Below are 26,557 nucleotides of genomic sequence, written 5' to 3' on the forward strand. Positions count from 1 at the left end.
GCAATCCACTCACCTCAGCCTCCCAAGGCACAGGATTACAGGCTGAGCCACCGGGCCCGGCTTGTTTTAAAATTTTTTAAATAAAATTTTATTGTAATGTAATATTCCTATCTAAAATGCATAAATAAGTATACAGCTCAGTGAATGTTCAAACTGAAAACACCCATATAATCAGTATTCTACCTAAAAAAGAAATAGATTACTAGTGCCCTGAAATGTCTCCTTTCCCCAAATTGGTAACTACTATCCTGACTTAAAAAACCATAGGGTTAGCTGGGCTTGTTGGCTCAGCCTGTAATCCCAGCACTTTGGGAGGCTGAGGTGAGTGGACTGCCTGAGCCCACAGGTTCCAGACCCACCTGGGCAACTTGGTGAGACCTCACCTCTACAATAAATCAAAAAATTAGCCAGGCCGGGCGTGGTAGCACGCGCCTGTAGTTCCGGCTACTTGGAAGGCTGAGGCGGAAGGAACAAAAAATCAGCCGGGCATAGTAGCGCATGCCTGTAATTCCGGCTACTAGGAAGGCTGAGGCAGAAGGATCGCCGGAGCCCAGCAGGAGAGGCTGCGGTAGCCGGGAGCGGCCACTGCATTCCAGTCTGGGCGACCGAGTGAGACTCCAACTCAAAAAAAAAAAGAAATGGGGAGTGGTTGTAAATACAAAAGAAGCTTTCCTTGCTCACCCACCACTCACCTCCTGCTGTACAACCCAGTTCCAAACAGGTCACATACTGGTACCTGTCCATGGCCTGGGGGTTGGGGACCTTTGTTGTAGAGTATGCATATATTCATCTTTCATAGATAACTCTCAAACACTTGTGTAAAGTTGTTTCCAATTTAGACTCCCATCAGCGATGTATAAATTCTAATTGCTCAACATTCTTGTCAGCATTTACAACACTTAATATAGCCAGATTTTCTGGTTTGTTTCAGTCATTTTGGTGGTATGTAGTGGTGATGCAATGAGGGTCTTTTTTTGTTACTTTGTTTTTGTTTTTGAGTGAAGTCTCACTCCATCGCCCAGGCTGTAATGCAGTGGCAAGCTCATGACCACCCCACCGTCGACCTGTGGCCACTGGCAATCCTTCCGCCTCGGCCTTCCAAGTAGCGGGAACTACAGGCCTGCGCTACCACGATCAGCTAATTTTTTGTTTATTGTAGAGGCGAGGAATCGCCAAATTGCCGTGGGCTCAGGCAATCCACTAGTCTCAGTCTCCCAAAGTGCTGGGATTACAGGTTGAGCCACCAAACCCTGCAATGAGGTTTTAATTTGCATTTCCTTTATGTCTATTGAGCCTGAGTACCTTCCCATATGTTTACCGGCCATTATGGATGGATATTGTCTTTTGTAATATTTTGACTGTTTAAAAAACTGGAGCTGGGCACAGTGGCTCACACCTCTAATCCCCGCATTTTGGGAGGTGGAGGAGAGAGGATTGCCTGAGCCCATGGGTTCAAGACCAGCCTGGGCAACATGGTAAGACTTCATCTCTACAATAAATAAATTTTTAAAAATTAGCTGGGCATGGGGGCGCATGTCTTTAGTTCCGGCTATTTGGAAGGCTGAGGTGGAAGGATTGCCTGAGCCCAGCAGGTTGAGGCTGGCTGTGAGTGTGTGGTGGCTGTGAGCATGCCACTGCACTCCAGCCTGGGCAACAGAGTGACTGCTACTCAAAAAAAAAAAATTGGGTTGTCTGCCTTTCTCTTACTGGTTTGTAGAGGTTCTTTATACATTCCAAACATGATCTTTTACACATAGCTGGAAATACTTTCTCCCTCTCTGTAGCTTCCCTTTTCACTTTTTCATGGTATACTTTAATTTTTTTTTTTTTTTTTTTGAGTTAGAGTCTCAGGCTGGAGTGCAGCAGCATGCTCACAGCTACTGCAGTCTCGATTTGCTGGGCTCAGGTGATCCTTCTGCCTCAGTCTTCCAAGTAGCTGGGACTATAGCCATGTACCACACACCTGGCTAATTTTTCAGTTTACTGTAGAGATGAAGTATTGCCAAATTGCTCAGGCTGGTCTCGAACCCCTGGGCTCAGACAATCCTCTTGCCTCCACCTCCCAAAGTGCTGGGATTATAGGTATGCACCACTATACCTGGCATATTTTAATAATTGTAAAATATTTTCTTATTTTTTAACATAGTCCAATTTATTCATTTTTTTCCTTTATAGTTATAGTAGTTTTTGTGTCTCATTTAAGAACCTTAAGATCATAAAGACATTCTTGTATTTCAGCTTCTAGTAGTTTTATTATTATTATTATTATTGAGTCAGAGTCTCACTCTGCAGCCCAGACTAGAGTGCAATGGTACGCTTACGGCCCCCACAGCCTCGACCTTCTGGGCTCCAGCGATCCTTCCACTTCAGCCTTATGAGTAGCTAGAACTGCGGGTGCGTGCTACCATGCCCAGCTAATTTTTTTTATTTATTGTAGAGACGAGGTTTCACCAAGTTGCCCATGCTAGTCTCAAACCCCTGAGCTCAGGCAGTCCTCTTGCCTTGGCCTTCCAAAGTGCTGGGATTACAGGCTTTAGTCACCGCACCTGGCCTATTATTTTAACACTTACATTTAGATCTACAATTCTTTTTTTTTTTTTGAGTTGGAGTCTCACTCTGTCGCCCAGACTGGAGTGCAGTGGCCACTCCCGGCAACCGCAGCCTCGACCTGCTGGGCTCTGGCAATCCTTCTGCCTCAGCCTTCCAAGTAGATGGAATTACAGGCACGCGCTACCACACCTGGCTAATTTTTTGATTTATTGTAGAGATGAGGTCTCGCCAAGTTGCCCAAGTGAGTCTCGAACTCGTGGGCTCAGGCAATCCACTCACCTCAGCCTCCCAAAGCGCGAGATTACAGGCTGAGCCACCGAGCCTGGCTTACAATTCATTTTTAAGTGATTTTTGTGTACAATATGAAATAGGAGGGAAATCAAGGTCATTTTTTTTCCTTCATAATCACCTGACCCAAATGACCCAGCACTATTCCATTATAGTATCACCTTCATCATATAAGTGTCTATAGATATGGATCTGTTTCTGTACTCTTTATTCTGTTCCATTGGGCTAATTGTCTATCCTTGAGACAATACCACACTGTCCTAATAATTGGAAATGTATAGGTCTTGCTATGGGTAGAAATAGTTTGGGACTTTTGTTGTTTGTTTGTTTGAGTCAGGGTCTCACTCTGTTGCCTAGGCTGGAATGCAGTGGCACAATCATGGGTCACCACAACATCCAATTCCTGAGCTCAAGAAATTATCCTGAATCAGCCTCCTAAGTAGCTGGGACCCCAGGCATGCACCACCACATGCTGCTAATTTTTTTTTTTTTTTTTTTGTAGAGACAAAGTCTTATTATATTGCCCAGGCTGGTCTTAAACTCCTGGTCTCAAGCAATTCTCCCACCTCTACCCCCTAAGAGCTGGGATATAGGCATGAGCCCCTGCACCCACCTGTAGAAATTGTTTTTTTAAGAAAAAATCTATCTCTACTTTTAAGTCTTAAAACACCTCTATCTGACAGGCAAAAGGTTGGTGGCTTCCATAGAAGAGTTGTCCCTGACAGGGTACCTGGAATGGTTCCCTCATGCTACTGCTCTCAAGGTCAACCTACAACAGCAGGAACCCAATTTAGACAAAGAAATGTTCTTTTCACAAGACAGTAATAGTGATAATAGACCTGATCTCACAGGAATGTTGTCAGAATTGAACAAAGTGTTGTATGTAAAATGGCTAATACAAATGTGGCACACATTTAAGCACTAAATAAATATTAACTTTTATTATTATTTTCGTTTTATATCTCTCATATTTAGCCCAGGACCTAGCAGAGAGAACACATGTAATGAATTGCTATTTTAGAATGGGAAGACATTTAGAGATAACCTTGTCCTGGTTCTTCACCTTTACAGGGGAAGAATATGAAGCCCAGAGAGATTAAATATAAGTTTCCCAGAGTCACACAGCCAGACAGGACAGATCCCAGGAACTAAAGCTCAGACCTCCTGTCCCTCATGCAGGAAATTTTCTACTGCAGCCTCTGCATTACTAAAGTTCTTAACAGTGGTGGCCACCCCAGGGTGCTAGACCTTGCTATGAGTGAGAAGCCCACCTCTAGAGACCAGTCATCAAGGTGCAGGGGTTTGGCTCTCCTCCTCGGAGGCCACACCAGTGGCCAAGTGCAGCAATCAGGATTGTCATCATGACAGTCAGTACTGCAGTCAGAGCTGTAAGGAATGCTAAATTCAAAATGAAATGGAGAGTGGCTGAAATTTTCCAGTAGAGAGGGGAGGAGCTTCTCTGAAGTCTGTAGCCTGCAGAAGGCTTTTCTTAACTAAGGAAAATGCCAGGACTCTCCAAAGGTATTGCTTTAGAGGAACAAAGAAAGAAAGCTGATTCCAGTATCCCTCTTGGCATCTCTCTTTTCCGTGTTGGCCTAGATCTGCCTGGACCAATCCACAGAAAACAGGATCCCACTGTGCTACTACAGTATATATTTCAGTTCTGAGTTAGGACTACAGCATAACCAGCAAGAGCTTAATTGCATATAATATTAATACCAGTTTCTGTAATTTTACACGATTTTTGTCACATCTATCCTATTCTCTCTATTCCTATTGACTGAGTTCAGGCCTTCATGAATGCCATGGGAAGCTATTAGAGATATCTGTGCAAAGGATGTATGAGAGAGGACCCCCCAAAAACCCTAGAATTATCTTGTGAAAGGCAGGCCCCTTGTAATACAGGCTTTCTCTGCAAGATACATGTTCTAGGAACCCAGCAGCATCAATGTATCAGCTGGTGTTGTTGTGAGAGACTGCATTTGGCTTCAGTGAATTTTTTTGTGGCAAACAGGTGACTGGTTCTTTTACCATGACAACACACTTGCCTACACTGTGCTGAGTATTCAGCAGTTTCTAACCAAAAATGACATGACCCCCATGTCCCATTCTTCCTACTCACCCAATCACCACTCAGAACAACATTTTTTGTTTCCCCAGATTTAAACAACAGTCCTCAAAGGGGTCTTAATTGCATATCATTTTACCTACACAATTTTTGTTCTCAAAGGGACTTTTTTTCTTTTGCCAACGTGGAAGAGGTGAAACAACAAATGGCAGAAGCACTAAAAGGCATCAAAACTGATAAGTTCAAAAACTGTTTTGAGCAGTGGAAAAAGTGTCTCAATAGGTGTACTGCACCAAACGGAGAGTACTTTGAGGGTGACTGAAGTTTAAACATAACCGGGCTTGGTGGCTCAGTCTGTAATCCCAGCGCTTTGGGAGGCTGAGGTGAGTGGATTGCCAGAGCCAGCAGGTTCGAGACCCGCCTGGGCAACTTGGCGAGACCTCATCTCTACAATAAATCAAAAAATCAGCCGGGCGTGGTAGCGCATGCTTATAATTCCAGCTACTTGGAAGGCTGAGGTAGAAGGATCGCCGGAGTCCAGCAGGTCGAGGCTGCAGTGGCCGGGAGCGGCCACTGCACTCCAGTTTGGGTGATGGAGTGAGACTCCGACTCAAAAAAAAAAAGTTTAAACATGAGGCTAGGAGAAAGGTGGTAGGGAGGATGAACAGTCCACCATCAAATTGTACAGAAATGTTTACTTTTTTGCCCCCATTTTACAGACAGAAACAGAAGTCCTCTGAAGGTAAGTTACTTGCCCAAGTTTACTGGGACACTTTGCTGGGAAAGAGCAGCTAAAGGAGCCAAATTAGAATGACAGGCTACTATAGCCAAAATGAATCTTAGAGATAATTTAGTCTCTCTGTCCTTCCTAATTTTACACAAAGAGGAAGTTGAGGTCCAGAAAGAGGAAATGACTTGTTTAAGGTTATAATAGTAAGGAAATAGCAAAGGTACCCACTTTATGTCTAGCCATAAGTGGAAGCTGGATCTGTGGCCCCAAGCCCAGGCTCTCTCCTGTAAGTAATAGTATCTACCCTTTGCTATAGGTGACATTTTCCAGGGTAGGAAAGTTGGGAAGGAATTGCATCAGCTGAATTATCAAACCAAAAGACTGATATGCCTACAGCATATTCAGCTTCCAGGAGTTCTGGCAATGAAAATAACAAAATTTATACCCAAATGATTAGGTAATAGTATTTTGAATAGTCCACAATGAGCTGTGTGGTGAATAGAGATCGAGTGGGTAGGTTTACAACCCAGTTCCCACACTCGAGAGATACACAAAAGGCTTTGCCTGACTGATGGCAAGGAGGGACAGCCTGGCACTGCATGAAGAGCCCTATGTTTAGATGGAAGCCAAAGAAAATCTGGGCTCAAATCCTAATTATCTGCTTAGTCACTACACAATATTGAGTGACCTCTCTAGGCCTCAGCTTCCTCATCTATAACACCTAAGTTATTATGAGGCTCAACATAGTGAATTTATTTGAAATAGACATTGGATATTGAATTCTGACCATCCTCAGTTCAAATATTAACTCTGAAAATTACTAGCTACTTGAACAAGTCACTTAATCTCTTTGAATCTCAGATTCTTTAAACAGGGTCTTTAATATCCATAATATATTCTGGAGATTAAATAAAACTATAAAATAAAATAGTATTTTTAAAGCCTGGCACATATTACAGCACTTGGTATATGATACTTTAAAAACAGTATTTTTAAAAGAGGATGAGTAGTATACATAGATAGGATATTATTATTACTCCTATAAATTGGAGGTAAGCATGCTCTCAGTAGCCTACTGGTAAGCTTTACAGCATGATAGACTTATCAAGCACTTGCGATGTGCAAAGTGTTAGTTCAACCACTCTAAAGAAAGACACCAGAGAAACAGAAAACATAGTACCTACCCCCAAGGAGCTTACAGCCCAGAGAGAAAGAAAAGCCACAGATGAAAGAACTGATCATCTCAATTTAATCATAAAGAGCAGCCCTAGGCCGGGCTCAGTGGCTCAGCCTGTAATCCCGCACTTTGGGAAGCCAAGTTGAGTGAATTGCCTGAGCCTGCGGGTTCGAGACCTGCCTGGGCAACTTGGTAAGACCTCATCTCTACAATAAATAAAAAAAAACTAGCCAGGCATGGTAGCACGCGCCTGTAGTTCCAGCTCCTTGGAAGGCTCGCCGGAGCACAGCAGGTCGAGGCTGCGGTGGCCGGGAGCAGCCACTGCACTCCAGTCTGGGCGACAGAGTGAGACTCCAACTCAAAAAAAAAAAAAAAAAAAAAGGGCAGCCCTAGCCAGTTGCAGTGGCTCAAGTTTGTAATCCCAGCACTTTGGAAGGTGGAGGCAAGAGAATTGCCTGAGTCCAGGGGTTTGAGAACAGCCTGAGCAACTTAGTGAGACCTCATCTCTACAATAAATCAAAAAATTAGCCAGTTGTGGTGGTGCATGCCTGTAGATGCAGCTACTTGGAAGGTTGAGGCAGAAGGATTGTCTGAGCCCAGTGGGCCAAGGTTGTGGTGGCCGTGAGTATGCCACTGCACTCCAGCCTGGGCAACATAGTGAGACACTGAAAAAGAAAAAAAAAGAGCAGCTCACCTCCCATGTGCCAGGTAAGTCAGCACAAGCCACTTTGCCTGCACTATGCCAATTAAATTCCAAAAGGGAATCCAAGAGCAACCACCTCAGGTAAGTGCAGTTGAAAGGGCAGTGATTTCTGGTATGGATTTCTGGTATGGCATATAAAGGCCCATGGATTTCTGGTATGGCATATAAAGCTATATAGCAATTACTCAATAAATAATTTTTTGTTTTCATTTTTGTTTTTGTTTTGAGTAGGAGTCTCACTCTGTTGCCTAGGCTGGAGTGCAGTGGCATGCTCCCAGTCACTGCAGCCTCTACCTACTGGGCTCAGGTGATCCTTTTGTCTCAGCCTTCCAAGCAGCTGAAACTACAGGTGCACACCACCACATCCAGCTAATTTTTGATTTATTGTAGAGATGAGGTCTTGCCAAATCACCCAGGCTGATCTCGAACCCCTGGACTTAGGCAATCCTCATGCCTCCACCTCCTAAAGTACTGGCATTACAGGCGTGAGCCACCAAGCCTGGCAACAAATGGTATCTTTAAAAAGATTGATCCAGACCTACCTACTTCTCAGATGTCATCTCTCCTCATCTCCTAGTGCCCACTTAAGATTCCAGGATCACCAAAATGCTGAAAGTTTCCCGACTGCACCTCCAGGATCAATGTCTCACCACCTTTGCCCAGAATGTTTCCCTCCCTGAAAGGGCTTTGACTCCTCACCCCATATCCTTAATGAGAAAAACTCCTACTTTTCTTTCTTTTTTTTTTTGAAACAGGTTCTTGCTGTGTTGCCCAGGCTAGAGTCAAATTCTGGCCTCGAGCGATCCTACCACTTACTTCAGCCTCCCAAGTAGCTGGGATTACAGTACATACCACCACACCCAGCTCTACTCATTTTTTTAAAGACAGTTCAGGCTTTTCCAGAAAACCTTCCCTGAATCTTCATGCTGGGTTGGGTACCTCTCCTATGTGCTTGCAAAGCATCTCCTCCATGCATAACACTTACATTTATCACACATTTAATTTGTTTTATTTTATTTTTTTGTTTGTTTTTTGAGTTGGAGTCTCACTCTTATTGCCCAGGCTGGAGTGCAGTGACATGCTCATGGCCACTGCAGCCTTGACCTGCTGGGCTCAGGTGATTCTTCTGCCTCAGCTTTCCAAGTAGCTGGAACTACAGAATCACATCACCATGCCTGGCTAGTTTTTGTGATTTATTGTAGAGACGAGATCTCACCAAGTTGCCTAGGCTGGTCTCGAATCCCCAGGGCTAAGGTAGTCCTCTTGCCTAAGCCTCCCAAACTGCTGGGATTATAGGCTGAGCCACTGCACCCGGTCATGTTATTTTAATTTTTGCATATGTTCATTTTTTCAACAAATATTTACCAACCACCAGTGATAAGTCAGACTACAGTTAGCATGGGCAATATGATAGTACATAAGGCAGCCACAGTCCTGCTCTCTGAAGCTTGGAGTCTAACAGGAAAGGCCTATAAAGAACAAGCAGTCATAAGGAAATGCATGTTTTGAAAAAAGATAACAGAGTGCTATGGGATGGTAAAAAGAGAGACTAATGCTATCCTCATTGTCATCATCATCTCTTATGGGCATGACACTGTGCTAAGTATTTAAAATTTTCTTATTCAACTCACTCCTAACAACAGCATTTGGAAGCATAATTTCCTACTTAAAGCCCCAAAACTGTGGCTTGAAAAAGTTAAGTAACAAATCCTTGAACATACAACTAGTAAGTGTCAGGACTGAATTTTAAACTTATGTCTGCCTAATTTCCAAACATTTCTCTTAACCTCTGTCTTTTGCTCTAAGGACAGTGTGCAGAGTCTGCCAGTTTTCTCAATATCAATTCCCTCTTTTTTCTTCAATAACAAAACTGATAGATTTTAGCTGGGCACACAACTGTTCATAATTAAAATAACATTTCCCAACCAATTGGGCAGCTAGGTATAATCATGTGAGTGGGTTCTGGGCAGTGGGTTATGAGAAGAAGTGACGTGTGCAGTGTCTTGGATGTTTTCTTAATGGGAAGAAGCAAGCCCACTGTTTCACCTTTCCCCTTCCTGCTGGCTAAAATGAGAATATGATAGCTGAAGAGGCAACAGTCAACTCAGACCATGAGATAGAAGGCGGGACTATGGCTGTCTTATTTACTATCATATTGCTAATGCGAACCCTTGTCTGGCTCATCACTGGTGGTCAGTAAATATTTGTTGAAAAAATAAACACATGCAAGAATAAAAAATTAAAAATGAACATATGTGATAAGTATAGCAAAACAAAAATCTGAAATGTCTACTTATTTCTTTATGTCAGTGAGAAGTAAATTTCTATCTTGTTTAGACCTCGTTATTGAGGGTCTCTCTATTACAGCAGTCAAACTATTCCTAGAGCCCAGCAATATTAAATGTTGAGTTGAAATGCATTCTGGTTCTGGTTGTCATTTGCTAGCTATATGTTCACTGAGAAATCACTTAGGCTCCTCAGTCAGTTTTTTCTGCCCTGCCTACCTCACAAGACAGTTGACAAATCAAAAGACAGTTGATGAATCAAATTTGTTTTGGTTGCAAAGGGTCCCCAAATCATGTTTTGTTTGTTTTTGTTTTTTGTTTTGTTTTGGCTAGTTTTGAGTTAGAGTCTCACTCTGTCGCCCAGACTGGCATGCCGTGGCACACTCCCGGTCACTGCAGCCTCAACCTGCCGGGCTCCAGTGATCCTTTCGCCTGGAGCCCGGCGAGCTGGAACTACAGGCGTGCGCTACCACGCCTGGCTAACTTTTGATTTATTGTAGAGACTAGGTCTCGCCAAGTTGCCCGGGTGGGTCTCGAACCCACGGGCTCAGACAATCCACTCACCTCGGCCTCCTAAAGCACTGGGATTACAGGCTGAGCCACCAAGCCTGGCCATCAGTGTACTTTCATCATATATAGCAGGCAGATTTTACTAGCAGAAAATACGGTTATAGTATATAAATGGAGTTATCTGCATCTTGAAAAATATGAAAACATATCTGAGTTCCTCTGTTAATATTTGTTTTCATCAAGTAAAACTGATAGGAGATAAACTTGAAATTTAGAAAATTCTATCCATTCATTTGATGTTTCTCTAAAATGGGGAAAACTTATTATTAAACTTGAAGAGGGGTTCAGCTCTAGGACTACCATGTTCTAAGGGCATATGGTTTCCAAGGGACTGAGATAATGGATCTGAAAGCATTTTTAAAGTGAAAAGGGATCATTACTACCACTCATATCAAACATGAATCCCTCTAAAAATCGAACACTGTTATACTTAGGCAGAACAGGTGAGGCAGGGCAAGACTCCCAGTAGACTGGAGACCAGGCACTCCAATGGTACTGGCAAAGAGTCAGGTCTTCGCAGGAGCTACTCTCTGTGCCTGGAAGAGCTCCAGGGAACTTCTGTATGTTCTTTACAACCCAATGTTCCCAATTACCCCAAGCAACTGGATACTCCCAGAGGAGTGTTTGGTTCAACTTTACAGATCCAGTGCCAAGAATACAGGTAGCACATAGTAAACGTTTGTTGAGCTGAACTCCTTGTACATCATCAATAACCCTGTTAGAGATAATTGCTTCTCTGTAAAAAAGAAAAAAATTATTTTGTATTTCATTTTATTTTGAGTTGGGGTCTTACTCGGTCATTCAGGCTGGAGTGCAGTGGGAAGTTTACAGCTCACCATAGTCTCAATCTTCTGGGCTAAGGTAATCTTCCACCTCAGCCTCCTGAGTAGCAGGGGCTATAGGTGCACACCACCACACCTGGCTAATATTTTAAATTTTTTGTAGAGGCGAGGTCTAGCTATGTTGCCCAGGGTGGTCTTGAACTCCTGGGCTCAAGTAATCCTGCCTCAGCCTCCCATAATGCTGGGATTACTGGTGTGAGTCATCATGTTTAGTCAAAAAAATTTTTTTTATTTTTTAAATTGAAAGATAGAATTGTTCGTGACCTGCCTGGGCAACTTGGTGAGACCTCATCTCTACAATAAATGAAAAAATTAGCCGGGCGTGGTAGCGCATGCCTGTAGTTCCAGTTACTTGGAAGCCTGAGGCGTAAGGATCGCCAGAGCCCAGCAGGTCGAGGTTACAGTGGCCGGGAGCAGCCACTGCACTCCGGTCTGGGCGACAGAGTGAGACTCTAACTTAAAAAAAAAAAAAAAAACACCTCTTATCAACAGGGTGCCTGAATGAAATGTAATTGTACACCTAACCCTTAACTGTACCCCACAAAACCATAATAAAAAATACTGATTAATGAAAAAAAAAAAAAAAAGAAAGATAGAATTGTATGTATTTACCAGGTATAGCATAATGAAAGAATTACTTCTCTATCTGCTTTCTTGATATTTAGTTTATCCCCATAGTGGTGTGCTTACTACATGTGTTTACTTTTTTCTTTTTTTTTTGAGTCAGGGCCTCCTTTGTTGCCCAGGCTGGTGTGCAGTGGCATGATCATGGTTCACTGCAGCCTCGATCTCCTGGGCTCAGGTAATCCTTCCACCTCAGCCTTCCAAGTAGCTGGGACTACAGGTTCATGCCACCATACCTGGCTGATTTTTTTTTTTTAATTTTTTGTAGAGATGAGGTTTCGCTATCTTGCCTAGGCTGGTCTCAAATTTCTGGGCTCAAGCAATCTTCCCACTTCAGCCTCCCAAAGTGTTAGGATTACAGGTATGAGTCACCATTCCCAGCCTAGTTACATTTTTGAGCACCAACTTTCCCAGCAGACTGTAGGCTTTCTGTAGGAAGTGACTATGTCCCATTCACTTAAGCATCATTGGTACTCAGCACATGGTACACAGTAGATGCTGAATGATGGCTTTTCTTTTCAATTAGCTACAAGAAATAGACCTGAGGGAAAACATGGGTGCTAGTATAAAACAACTATCCCTAAGCCAGTCCTATAATACATGTCTAGACCAGCAATTACAGTTGCTAGACCAGCAAAGCCAATCTTTTTGTTTTCAGGAAGCTATGACTATTACCATAAAGTGATTCTGACCTACTGGTTTTTCTAGGAGTGATTCCACTCTCCTCACAGACTTGTGGCTATGAGAGCTGATCTATGCATGGGTGCTACCACAAAATAAATAGGTGTCAGAAATGGCAGACACCTCCTCTATGTCAACAGTAAAAACAGCAGGAAGTTTCCAAGAGAAAAGTGATGTTGATTCCTAGGGACCATTCTGTAAAGAGGAAGAAGATTGCCTGAGTCACAAAAGATATTCCTAACTCTCTAGCTCCAGGGCCTGGAAATGAGAATATATAACAAATTTACAGCAATTTACGGTGCCTCCATTTCATCCCTCCACATCTTCCTCTTGACAATTATCTGATTACTGAATCACTATTACCGCAAGATTGGAAAGTGGATAGCAGGTGAGGGTAAGGAAGTAAGTGGTCCTGGGAGAAAAGACTGGTGCTATATAAATGTGAATGAGTATTATTACTTTTATTTCTATCAAATATAAATCACTCCAAAATATCAGAAGCCTTTTAAATTCAACAGAATGATACAGGACCTTTGAGGGAATAATGAGCTCCATACACTGAGATGGTGCTCAGTTTGGAGATGTGCTCTGAAATGTGATTGTTCACATCCACAAGTCAAGCTGGCTCCTGCAGGATGAGCACCATAGAGAAAAAAGGAAGGGTAATTAATAAACCAAACAAGGAGAAAACGTGTGAAGGTACAGAGGCAGGAAAGAGCATGAGTGTTTAAGAAAATGTGCCTGAAACACAGAATGCAGAAAGTGAAATCCCTAAGAAAGAGGTCAGGTTCGTACTGTAAGAGACTTGGAATATCACATTTGTTGCCATCCCCCATGCTACCACCCAAAAGGAAGTCTCATTTTTATATCTTCTCTTACCACCTCCTCAGAGAAGCATCACAGACAAGGACACAGGATGAAGGAATGAGAACCAATTTAGAGTGAGAAGCCAGGTCATGTAAGAAAGAGAAAAAACCAGTACTGACAAGGAAAGCTAAGATGAGGTAGAGGCCCTATTTCCCTTCCAAGATTTAGTAGTCATAGATTGAGTATGGGACCTTTGGAAGGAGGAAGAAGGAACTGCACAAGCAGAAGTGGGATAAGAGAATTAACTCCTATCTCAGGGATATTGGGCCCAAGAAAGTAGAGGGGCCAGACTGAGACCCACAGAGGAAAAAAATGGGAATCTGGCTGCTTACTGTTTTGTCTAGGCTTAGGGAGAGAAAGAAAGGAGTTCACACAAGATTCCTTCTGGTTGACCTAGTCCAGTTCCCCAGAGAGATAAAAGAAATAGAGACCCAGGACAAAGCCTCTGTAATCTGGCAGATGTGAGTCTTCACTGTGCTATCCTGTGCAGGAAGTCAAGAGGCCGGAGCAACTTCTATCAGTATCCAGCACTACTGTACTAACTATGCCAGGACACTGAATGACATCAGAGAAAAGCCCTAACCAAAGGTAGCATCACTCCCTTTAAGCAACCAAGATCAAGGTGCCAGGTGTTTACAGATAGGTTGTGTTTGTCTGATTTACAAAACTTCAGGGCAGCTCCAATAACCACATTTCAGTTCAGCTCAGTCAATATTGACTGTCCCATGTTTGATGCCAGGCCCTGTGCTGGACACTGGGAATACAGAGCAAAATAAGACATGGCCTCTACCCTGAGGGACCTCACAGTCTAGAAGGGGACACAGTCATCAAAACAGATAGCTAAGCCGGGCTCGGTGGCTCAGCCTGTAATCCCGCACCTTTAGGAGGCTGAGGTCAGTGGATTGCCTGAGCCCGCGGGTTCGAGACCCGCCTGGGCAGCGAGACCTCATCTCTACAATAAATCAAAAAATCAGCTGGGCGTGGTAGCGCACGCCTGTAATTCCGGCTACTTGGAAGGCTGAGGCGGAAGGATCGCCGGAGCCCAGCAGGTCGAGGCTGTGGTGGCCAGCAGCGGCCACCGCACTCCAGTCTGGGCGACAGAGTGAGACTCCAACTCAAAAAAAAAACAAAACAGATAGCTAAAACATAGAGTGATAAGTCCTCAGACAGAGGAAGTACAAGGAACACTGGTGGGACAAGTAACTCAGTACAGAGAATCCAGGAAGGTTTCTCAGAAGGAAAGCTTTGAGTCCCTCCTCACCCTGGTTTCTCACTGAGATTTAAAAGTTGAAGAGGAGTTTGCCAGGTGAAGAAGGGGAGAAGGTCTTCCAAGTAGACAGAACAGCATGTGAGAGGCCATGAAAAAGTATAATGATTTGGATGAAAAGCAAGAGACCCAAAACAGTTAAAGCATGGTGTCCATGAGATGGGAAAGAGGCTGGAGAGGAAGATGGGAAGAGGTGACATTAAGCTTCCTTTTATACCAAGCTAAGGAGGGGGTCGAAATATGACATATGCAGAAAATTATTTTAAAGGGAGAATTCCAAGAAATTTTTTTCTTTTTGAGTCGGGGTCTCACTCTGCTGCCCAGGCTGGAATGCAGTGGCACAATCACAGCTAACTGCAGCCTCAAACTCCTGGGCTCAGGATCCAGCTGCCTCAACCTCCTGAGTAGCTGCTACTATAGACAAATGCCACTATGCCCAGCTAATTTTTTCATTTTTTGTCTCTACAAAATCTCGCTATGCTGCCCAGGTTCGACTTGAACTCCTGGGCTCAAGCAATTCTCTTGCCTAGGCCTCCCAAAGTGCTAGGATTACAGGCATGCGCCACATCCCAAGAAATTTTTTAAAAACAGAAGGAAAAAAAAAAGAATCCCACCCAAATAAAACTAATTTTATTTCCCACTAATTTATGTGAGACTTTTAGAAAGGAGATGTCTCAAAATAAAACAACTCCAACAACTTACTCTAAGGTGTCAAAAGTCTGAAGGGTGTAAATCACTCCTTCTGAATTTTTTTTTTTTGAGTCAGTCTTACTCTGTCGCCCAGGCTGGAGTGCAGTGACACGCTCATGGCCACCGCAGCCTTGACCTGCTGGGCTCAGGTGATTCTTCTGCCTCAGCCTTCCAAGTAGCTGGAACTACAGGCATGTGCTACTACACCTGGCTAATTATTTATTGTAGAAATGAGGTCTCACCATGTTACCCAGGCTGATCTCAAACCTGTGGGCTCGGGCAATCCTCTTGCCTTTGCCTCCCTTAGTGCTGGGATTTTAGGCATGAGCCACTGTGCCCATCTTCTTCTAAATTTTAATAGCACTTTGTATCTTCCTTTCAGCGCGTGTTGCTTTCTCTCTAGGCATATAATGGCCTGTGCCTTAGCTCTGCTGGTTTACCAGCTCCCTCTGAGAATGAACCAGGTCTTGTTTATTCATTCCATAAAATTATTTTGCAACCTACTCTGAATGGGTGAGACACCAAGAGTGCCTAGCACATAATAGGTGTTCAACAATTATTTCACAGCATCATGAAGTTACATGATATATAAGTTGAAAGACTCAAAGATAGTCTAATCCAGAGTTTCTTAACCTTTGTGAAGAGTCTGGTAAAAGCTACAGACTCAGAAAAATTTTTCTTTCCTGGAAAATTCATGTATAGAAAACATTGTACATATAATTTCAGTGCCCATCATGCCTAGAGAGGTAAGATTAACTTACCCCAAATCACAAAGCTGAAAAGTGGCAGAACCCAGCTTAGAATACAAGTTTCCTGGTTCCTAATTTAGTATTCTTCCCACTACAAAGGAACAATTTAAGTAGGCCATTTGTTTCCTGCTGGGAGACTGCCTGATATAGGCCTGAGAGGTGGCAATGTTCTTCTCATGAAATTCCTTAACATAAGGATGACGGTCAGGAAAGCATGGCAAGTTTGGTGGCTCCTACCCAAAGACAGTGGTATGGAATTCTGCCAAGAAGAGAGGGGCAAACAGGAGATGTTCGCAGTTGCGTGGGAGCACTGAAATAAGCTAAAGAACCAAAAGATGTTGAAGTCTCCTCAAGTAGAAGAGCAAAATCTCCCCAGCTGTATTCTTTACAGGAAGTGATAGAATCTAGACTGAAAGCCAGATCTTCTAACTTTTGGGCCAGTGTTATATCTACACCATCACAAAATCCTCTGCACACATACAGTGTACCTGGGGCCAAAGAAATGGGCTAAATAGTTGTATAATGCTTAAAACTAATACCCAGGTAGCTGTGATAATGGGTTTAAGGAGTACACATATTTTAGATCTGCAAATACAATAAAAATCAGTTATTTGGCTAAACATGTCAATCTACCTCTACTTTCCGCAAACTTGGCCTAGGGACAAGATTGGAAGCTGGTAGAAACATATCCAGTTTGGCCGGGTGCAGTGGCTCAAGCCTGTAGTCTCAGCACTTTGGGAGACCGAGGCAAGAGGATTGCCTAAGCCTAGGAGTTCGAGATCAACCTGGGCAACTTGGTAAGACCTCATCTCTACAATAAATCAAGAAAAATTAGCTGGGCATGGTGGTGCATGCCTGTAGTTCCAGCTCCTTGGAAGGCTGAGACAGAAGGATCACCTAAGCCCAATAGGTCGAGGCTGTGGTGGCCGTGAGCGTGCCATTGTACTCCAGTCTGAGTGACAGAGTGAGACTTTAACTCCAAAAAAAAAAAAAGAAAAAAATATATCCAGTTTGGATAATTCTAAACTAAATAACTGGCGAGGACTGAGGGGCAATTCTCTATCCTTTCTAGCTCCAATATCACAACCTATGCATATCTGATTTTCAGGTTTTTGCAAAAGCTGTACACTATCTTCCTTCAAGGACTCTTCCTTGCCCCTTACCTCTTGTGCTTTAATCAGATGCTTGTATCTCCCAATGCCGTGGGTAGGCTTTGTCTTGTAGTGCCGACAGGAACTCAGTAGAATGCTACCTAAAAGATAGAAAATAAGACAAATCTGTTTCTAAGCTCCTCGAGGGACAGGCAGATCATGTGAGGAGATACATTTTCCACTACAGGACTGGGAATACTTAGAGGTAGAGGGCTTCTTGTTGGCTTAAAGAACCATAGGCATTTCTTGATCCTGGACTGGTTCTCAGTTTGCCTCCTTTTGCCTCCTGGAATATATCTAATCCCCACTGCCCATCTTTCTTTGATAAATTCTCTCCTGATAAAGGTGCTGGCAGTAGAAGGACAAAATACATTCTCATATTGTCCTTCAATGGGCAATAGTTCTTTTGAAGATTGGTGGCTGTATAGAGATACAGGCAATTTAAAAAAACAGCAAAGAGGAAAATCATAAAGTTCCATAAAGCTTTGTTTTTTTTTTGAGTAGGAGTCTCACTCTGTCGCCCAGACTGGAGTGCAGTGGCCGCTTCCGGCTACCACAGCCTCGACCTGCTGGGCTCCGGCGATCCTTCCGCCTCAGCCTTCTGAGTAGCCGGAATTACAGGCATGCGCTACCACACCTGGCTGTTTTTTTAATTTATTGTAAAGATGAGGTATCACTGCCAAGGTGGGTCTCGAACCCGCGGGCTCAGGCAATCCACTCACCTCAGCCTCCCAAAGGCACGGGATTACAGGCTGAGCCACAGAGTCCAGCTCCATAAAGTTTTTAAACCTATCTAATTTGATTTATTTGTGCTCATACAAAATATTGTTAAGTGAACAACAACTAAAACCCAAGGTACAGAAGAGTGTATATGTATGCTACTACTAGGTTAAAAAAATAGGGTCTCTGTATATAAACTCTGTGGTAGATCCAGATCCCCATTCAAGGAAGGACTTGCTATGTTGCCTAGCCTGGTCTCAAACTTCTGGGCTTAAGCAATCCTCCCACTTTCACCTCCTAAAGTGCTGAAATTACAGGCATGAGTCACCGTGCCAGCCTCACATTCTCCCTTAATCCTCATTTACAGATAAAGAAGAAATAATTGCTTTTAAAAATCTGGTAACATGACCAAGGTCATCCAACAAGTAAGAGGTAGAACTTCTGTTTAAACTCAGGTCTTTCTGACTGAGCAGACTGTGTCCATAACCACCAGGTAATAACACCTGAATTTTGTAATATGAAATCAAGCTAGACCCGATCTTTCCTAGCTCTGATCTCAGTTCTTTACACTTTCTTTATTTTTTAATTTACAGACAGGAGTGCAGTGGCTATTCACAGGCATGATCCCAGTACACTATTGCCTTGAACTCCTGGTCTCAAGCGATCCTCCTGCCTCAGCCTCCCGGGCAGCTGGGACTACAGGCATTTGCAACTGCACCTGGCTACCTTGACCATTTCACTGGTCTTCTGTGTCTATCTTGCTCAGTCGCCACTTTCTAGAAAGTACTAGTCCTAGATTCTGTTTCCTATCCTCATGTTCCTGTGATCCTGCCCTCATGTCCTCATAGTCACAAAACATAAACATAAACCCCTTGTGAGGGACTAAATGGTGTGTAGAGATGTCTAAGTGACATTAAGTGAAAGATTTCTTAGGTTTCTTTTCTAAAATGGGCTTCCAAGCAGGTTTGCTGTGTGTGAGGCCAATCTGATATAGTCCTGGTTTCAGAGAACTTCCCTGCATTTACAATCCACACTATTAAATCAAGACAACCCAGGGATATCGTGAATCCCTTCCATGATATGCATTAGTCCACGTTTGTGATCACATGCCAATAACTGTATAGCTACTAGGATGGTTGCAAAGATGAATAAACTATGCTACTTTCCCTTGAGACACCCAGATTATTCTAGGGAAGGATGATGGCAAAACAGATAATTACCTTGTGGTGTACTGTGTACTTTAATGGAGATATGAGCAATGTTATAGATGCCCAGAGAGAAGGAAAACTAACTCTGCTATCGGAGTAGGGGTTCAAGGGTACAGGGGAATCGGTTTAAAAGAGGTAAAAACTAGCCGGGCTCAGTGGCTCAGCCTATAATCCCACGTCTTTGGGAGGCTGAGGTTAGTGGACTGCCTGAGCCCGCGGGTTCGAGACCCGCCTGGGCAACTTGGCGAGACCGCATCTCTACAATAAATCAAGAATCAGCTGGGCATGGTAGCGCACGCCTGTAATTTCGGCTACTCGGAAGGCAGAGGCAGAAGGATCGCCGGAGCCCAGCGGGTCGAGACTGCGGTTGCCGGGAGCAGCCACTGCACTCCAGTCTGGGTGACAGAGTGAGACTCCAACTCAAAAATAAATAAATAAAATAAAATAGAATAAAAGAGGGAAAAACTGTGTTTTGAAAGCAGAATAAGAGTTTACCATGTAAGGAATAGGGAAGTATTTCTGGCCAGAGGTTTATAAAGAGCACTGAACATAACCGAGGTATCTTCCTGACTTCTGCCTCAGTTCCATCGCTTTGTATCTAAGACCTTTGACCTTTTGAGGCTGGGGGCTCCAGACTCTCCAACCTAGGTACCCACCCAGGAAGCTGATATCCAAACCTCCTTGATGGGTACACAATGATCCTCAGACCTTGCAAATTAATCTCATCCAACAAAATTATATTATCACCTCAAAATATGACCTCCTAGCTGGGCATGGCTCACGCCTGTAATCCCAGCACTTTGAGAGGCTGAGGCAAGAGAATTGCCTGAGTCCAGGGGTTTGAGACCAGCCTGGACAATTTGGCAAGAACTTGTCTTTACAATAAATCAAAAAAAAAACATTAGCCGGGCATGGTGGCGCGTACCTGTGTTTCAGCCTGGGTGACAGAGTAAGACTCCGACTCAAAAAAAAAATGACCTCCTAAAAAGCACTGAACTCTCCAAAGTATATTCATTCATCAAATATTTATTATTACTCACCCGGGTAGGCAGAGACAATTGTACCCTTACAACTATGTTAATGACTAGAGCTGTGCAGTGTACAACTAACCCCATATCCATGGCAAGACCTGACTGGTACCAAGCACTGCCCTAAAAACTGGAGCTATAACAATAAACAAAGACAAACTCCCTGCAGCACAGAACCTACCACATAAGGAGACAGACAATAATACCAATGCGGGAAGATAAGAGCTGTCTATGATAAGGGCTATACATGAGAGGGGCACCTAGGCTGGACTGAATGTCAGGAAAGGATTCTCAGCATGGGTGAAACTTGAAGGATATGTAGGAGTAAGTGGGGAGAAAACAGTTTTGGGAAGGAAGGAGCTGGAGAGAATTTCAAAGCAGAGTGTGAGGATCAGGGTGGCAAGAGATGAGCTTAGAGAAATAGGCAAGGCTTTGGAAGGGCTTACCTATTGAGTACCTATATGCAGGCACTGTGCAAAGAGCTGAGGATCTAACAGTAGATAAGGCCAACAAAACTCTGCTTATAGAGTTTACAGTCTAGAGGGAGGAGAGAAGAATTAGAGGAATTGTCACAAAATTACAAAATGTGAAAAATTATAAAAAGAAAAAGCACAAAGGACTATGGTGATACAACAGATAGATCCATTTTAGAATTGGGTATCGGGGAAGGCCTATCTAAAAAATTAGATTTGAACTCAGACCAGAATTTAGAAGAAAATGGCCATAGTGGTTATTCCTAGGAAGGGAGGCAAGAGGGTAGAAGGAAGGAGAATTACTTATATTCTTTTGTGCCTTTTATTTACTGTATTTGTATTATTTAATTTTTTTTAAGAAACATGGGTCTCACTCAGGTTGGAGTGCAGTGGCATGGTCATAGCTCACTGTAGCCTCTAACCCTAGGCTCAAGCAATCCTCCTGCCTCAGCCTCTGGAGTAGTTGGCACTACAGACATGAGCCACTGTGCCCAACTCTTGTATCTTTTCAAATTGGTTCCATGTACACATATTATCTATTCAAAAAATAAAATAAAATAAAATAAATAGTCTTTTTTTTTTTTTTGAGTTGGAGTCTTACTCTATCGCCCATGCTGGAGTGCAGGGGCACGCTCCCGGGCACCACAGCCTCAACCTGCTTGGCTCAGGTGATCCTTCTGCCTCAGCCTTCCAAGTAGCCGAAACCACAGGTGCATGCTACCACACCTGGCTAATTTTTTGATCTATTGTAGAGAGGAGGTCTCACCATGTTGCCCAGGCTGGTCTCAAACCTGCAGGCTCAGACATTTCTCTCACCTCAGCCTCCCTAAGTGCTGGGATTATAGGCTTGAGCCACCACGCCGGGCCATAGAGTCTTGAAAGGCAAATAGGAGTTTATTAGATGAAAAATGGAGGATGAATCTTCCAAGTAGAGGGAAACAGCATGTACAAAGCCCCTAATGCGGGACACAGCTTGGGACATTCAAGGAAAGAAAGGCTATCAGTGTGGCTGAAGCAAGTGAGAGAGACAGAGTGCACCAAAGAGACTAGAGTTGAGCAGTAGTTGGAACCAACCATGCTGGCCCTTGTTAAGGGTTTGTATTTCATCCTGCAAGGAATGAAAGTAGTGAAATTTTATCTCTCATATATGTTTTTAAAAGATTACTTTGGAGCCGGGCTCGGTGGCTCAGCCTGTAATCCCGTGCTTTTGGGAGGCTGAGGTGAGTGGATTGCCTGAGCCCGCGAGTTCAAGACCCACCTGGGCAGCGAGACCTCATCTCTACAATAAATCAAAAAATCAGCTGGGCGTGGTAGCGCACCTGTAATTCCGTCTACTCAGAAGGCTGAGGCGGAAGGATCGCCAGAGCCCAGCAGGCGAGACTGCACTCCAGTCTGGGCGACAGAGTGAGACTCCAACTCAAAAAAAAAAAAAAAAAAGACTAATTTGGACTTTTTTTCTACCATGTGAGAACATTGAATTCAAGGCCCATCTTGGAAGTAGAGAAAGGGGCCCTCGCCAGACACCAAACCTGCAGACACCTTGATCCTGACCTTTTCAGAACTATAAGCAAATAAATTTCTGTTGTTTATTAAGTTTTTTTTTAAAAAAGATTATTTTGTTTGCTGTGTGAAAAAAGTGGGGAGAACTGTAGATGGGAGGGTTAGGAGATGAGAGTGGTGGCCCCAGTTAAGTTGTTGATTTCTCTGTACCATACCCCCGCCCCCTCTCTATTCCATCCTCTAGCGTTCACAGATAAATCCTTCTAAGATACAACTCTGACCACGTTATTCTCTTTTGTTAATTCAACTATTTATTTATTGTACACACAATTTTTTTTTTTGAGTTGGAGTCTCACTCTGTTGCCCAGGCTGGAGTGCAGTGTCATGCTCACCGCTCCTGCTGTCTCAACCTGGTGGGCTTCCGCTTCAGCCTTCCAAGTAGCCAGGAATATAGACACGCGCATCACCACGCCCGGTTAATTTTTTGATTTATTGTAGAGATGAGGTCTTGCCAAGTTGCCCAGGCTGGTCTTGAATCCCTGGGCTCAGGCAATCCTCTTGCCTCTGCCTCCCAAAGTGCTGGGATTACAAGTGTGAGCCACCATGCCCAGTCTTATAATTTTTTTTTAAGCACAGGTATTTACGATGTGTCAGGCACTGTAGCAGGGACTACAGAAGGTCTCTGCCATATTTAAAAATGTTTGATGGCTTTCCAATGCCCAAAGTTTGAAGTTCTTTAGGTAAGCATTTAAGAACCTTGAGTGTATAATCTGGATCTCAATCCTTTATCATTTTCCCCACTCCACTAAGGCTTTAAAAGCCTGCTCCCCAGCCACTGAGCAATACTTGCCATTCTGCATAAACCCTGCAGCTTGCATGCCTGTGTGCTTTACTGGGCTGTCTCCCATGCTGGGACTGTACCTATCTGGCAGTGAAATTCTACATAGCCTCCAGGGGCAGCTCAAATGTCATCATCTCTGTGAAACTCTTCTGTTGTCCTAAACATACAAAGATCAAGAGTTTAATTCATGATTAGAACTCTATCCTGCCTCTATTATATAATAAAACATTTTGTTTAAATAAAAAAGAAAACTCAGATGTCAATCACAATCTTTAATTACATGGAAACTCAATCACCCACAGTAATTTCATAAAGCAGAACCAAAACAGACCTTGGAGATGATGGCACATCTTAGGCAAAAGTGCTGCAAATGCTTGTCTCAGCCTCCTATCTACTGGAATTCCTTGGCAAAGAGGCATTTTCAAATTCAGGTTGGGGAAATTCCTATAATTAGAGCAACTGGTTCATTAAGAAGCTGGTGCAAACCACTGTTAAATGAACCATTTTCCCCCTAAATGAAAGGTTTTGATCAAATTACCAATGGTTAAGCTGCTTAATTAGCCAGTTGTTTTAATTATAAAATTTACAAGTTTGAAAGCCTCTGATTTCCAGTAAGTTCAACTGAATTCTTTCCCACTTTGAGTCAATAAGCTGGGCTTCCTGCTGTCACATTAACATTGCAGATTCCCAGGAGAAAAGGCAACTCTTCACTGAAGAAAGACAAAAAACCCCAGGGTTTCGAAAGGAAGCTTTGAAAATCGTTCAGTTACCACAATTATAAGATGTAATCACGTACTGACTTTTCCCACATCACTCCCTTTCGTTTATGTATGCCAGAGACAGTTGTCCTTCAATGTCCTTGTTTACTAAACTGGGAACTAAACTCAACAATCCAAGATGGGAGTAAGCAATTTTATTTTAATTACACGGGGGACTCAAAAAAACCGGAATTACTTTTTGGAGGACGAGCTTCTTATAGTACAGTCTTTCCCTGCTAGGTAAGTGTTCGTGGAACCCATTGGCATCAGTATACCAGCTAGTTTTGTTGTGAGAGGCTGCATTTGGCTTCAGTGAATTTTTTTTGGAGACCTTTCAACATGCTTGCCCATTTCATGATGGATGATTTAGGAGCACACCTGCCCACACTGCACTGAGTGTTCACCAATTTTTGACCCACAAAAGCATGACACCTATGCTCCACCCTCCCTATTCACCCAATCTCACCCTGGGGGAATTTTTGTTTTGTTTCCTTGGATTAAAAAATGTCCTCAAAGAAGAACATTTTGCCAATGTGGAAGAGGTGAAACAAAAAATGACAGAAGCACTAAAAGGCATCAAAATTGTCCAGTTCCATGCCCAGCTAATTTTTTGACTTATTGTAGAGACAAGGTCTTGCCAAGTTGCCCAGGCTGGTCTCAAACTCTTGGGCTCAGGTAATCCTCTCCTCTTGCCTCTGCCTCCCAAAGTGCTGGGATTACGGGTGTGAGCCACCACACTCAGCCTGGAGTTTAAACATGTCAGAATAAATATACAATTGGCTGGGCATGGTGGCTCAAGCCTTTGGGAGGCCAAGGTGAGGGATTGCCTGAGCCCACGGGTTCAAGAACAGCCTGGACAAATTGGTGAGACCTCATCTCTACAATAAATCAAAAAAGTAGCCAGGCGTGGTGCATGCACCTGTAGTTCCAGCTACTTGGAAAGCTGAGGTGGAAGGATTACCTGAGCCCAGCAGGTCGACGCTGGGGTGGCCATGAGCATGTCACTGCACTCCAGCCTGGGCGACGGAGTGAGACTTCAATTCAAAAATAAACAAATAAATAAATATACAATTTTTAATAAATAAATTCCTGGTTTTTTTGGATCCCTCCTTGTATTTCTCCTTCAGAATTAGAACAAGCATTATTAGCAGGCTATGCAGGTAGAGAAAGATGAAAAACTGTGTTAACCCCAGCCAAGAATCTATTACAGGTTATTCTCTCCATTCGACAGTCTGTAAGTACCTCAAGGGCAGATATAATACCACCACCTGGCAAACAGTGTGTTCAGTAAGTGTATATTAAAACAAAGCAAAAAAAAAAAAAAATAGTTCTTAAGATATTTTACTCAATTTGCAATTATTTGTTCCTGCAACTGCCTACATTTCAAAATTTCTTTTCAGACCTCTTACACTTCTTCTAATTACACTGAACTACTTGGACTTGAAAATATCATGTTTCTCTAACTCTCCTTTTTTGCTCATGTAGTAATAAGAGCACTCTGAGTTCCTTTCATTTAACCTCTTTAGGTCTCTTTTTATATGTTTACTCCTACCTGTCTATGTTTAAATCAATAAAAAAAAGATGGTCACCACAATCAGGCCCCTCCTTGGACAGAGCAACTAGGATGTACATAGAGCCCATACACCATGGATGGGCGAAGGTAGGAACGAGGCACTGCTCCCTACTCTTCTTTTCTGAACATCATTGTAATGGTGTAATTTCCATTTTGAAATGTCTGACTTTAAAGATCTCTCAAAGAGCCTATAAAAAAATGCCAATAACAAAAGAAATTAAAAAATGCCAAAAAAATAAAAAATGCCAACAAAGCTGCATCCTTTAAAGTGGAATTATCTCGACAAGCTGACATTGGTGAGTTACTCTGAGCCTTGGAACCCTCTAGAAACTGGGATTCCCCAAACACAGTTGAAAAATGGTCAAAGGAAAGGATAAATGACCAGTACAAAATACATGAAAATATGTTTGGCTGGGCTTAGTGGCTCAGCCTGTAATTCCAGCACTTTGGGAGGCCGAGGCGAGTGGATTGACTGAACCCGTGAGTTCGAGACCAGCCCAGGCAACTTGGCGAGCCCTCGTCTCTATAATAAAAATCAAAAATTACACACCTGTAGTTCAGGTTACTTGAAAGGTTGAGGCAGAAGGATCACCAGAGCCCAGCAGGTTGGCGCTGCGGCCTGGGGGACAGAGTGAGACTCCAACTCAAAAAAAAAGAAAATATGTTCAGCCAACTTGTAATCAAAGACATGTAAACTTCAAACACAAGAGAAAGCCTTTTTAAATATGTAATATTAGCAATATTAAAAAGAACACTTGGCCAGATGCAGTGGCTGACACCTATAATCCCAGCACTTTAGGAGGCCTAGATAAGAGGATTGCTTGAGTACAGAAGTTCAAGACTAGCCTAGGAATCATAGTGAGACCCCCATTTCTACCAAAAAAATTTAAAAATTGTGGAGTGTGGTGGTGTGTACCTGTAGTCCCAGACACTCAGGAGGCTGAGGCGGAAGGATTGCCTGCGCCCAAGAAGTCGAGGCTGCAGTGAACTGTGATCATGCCACTGCACTCCAGCCTGAGCATCAGAGTGAGACTATGACAAAAAAAAAACTAAAAAATTAAACAAACAAAAAACCTCAATGCTGATGAGTGTGCAAAAAGGGATTCTCAAAAATCAAAGTATAAACCAGGCTCGGTGGCTCAGCCTGTAATTCCGCGCTTTGGGAGGCTGAGGTGAGTGGATTGTCTGAGCCCGCAGGTTCGAGACCTGCCTGG

General features: G+C 43.2%; 1 protein-coding gene across 1 annotated transcript in view; it reads right to left on the reverse strand.

Moving 5' to 3' along the window:
- Positions 1-26,557, reverse strand: part of MRPL48 (mitochondrial ribosomal protein L48) — a 66,828-nt gene that overhangs the window by 14,950 nt on the left and 25,321 nt on the right. Inside the window, exon 4 of the mRNA XM_008064667.1 lies at positions 17,255-17,343. Within this exon, the coding sequence (XP_008062858.1) occupies positions 17,255-17,343 (89 nt within the window). The remainder of the gene's footprint in view (positions 1-17,254; positions 17,344-26,557) is intronic.

Source organism: Carlito syrichta, unplaced genomic scaffold (assembly GCF_000164805.1).
Source record: "Carlito syrichta isolate Samal-C Ts95f unplaced genomic scaffold, Tarsius_syrichta-2.0.1 Scaffold307839, whole genome shotgun sequence".
NCBI lineage: Eukaryota > Metazoa > Chordata > Mammalia > Primates > Tarsiidae > Carlito > Carlito syrichta.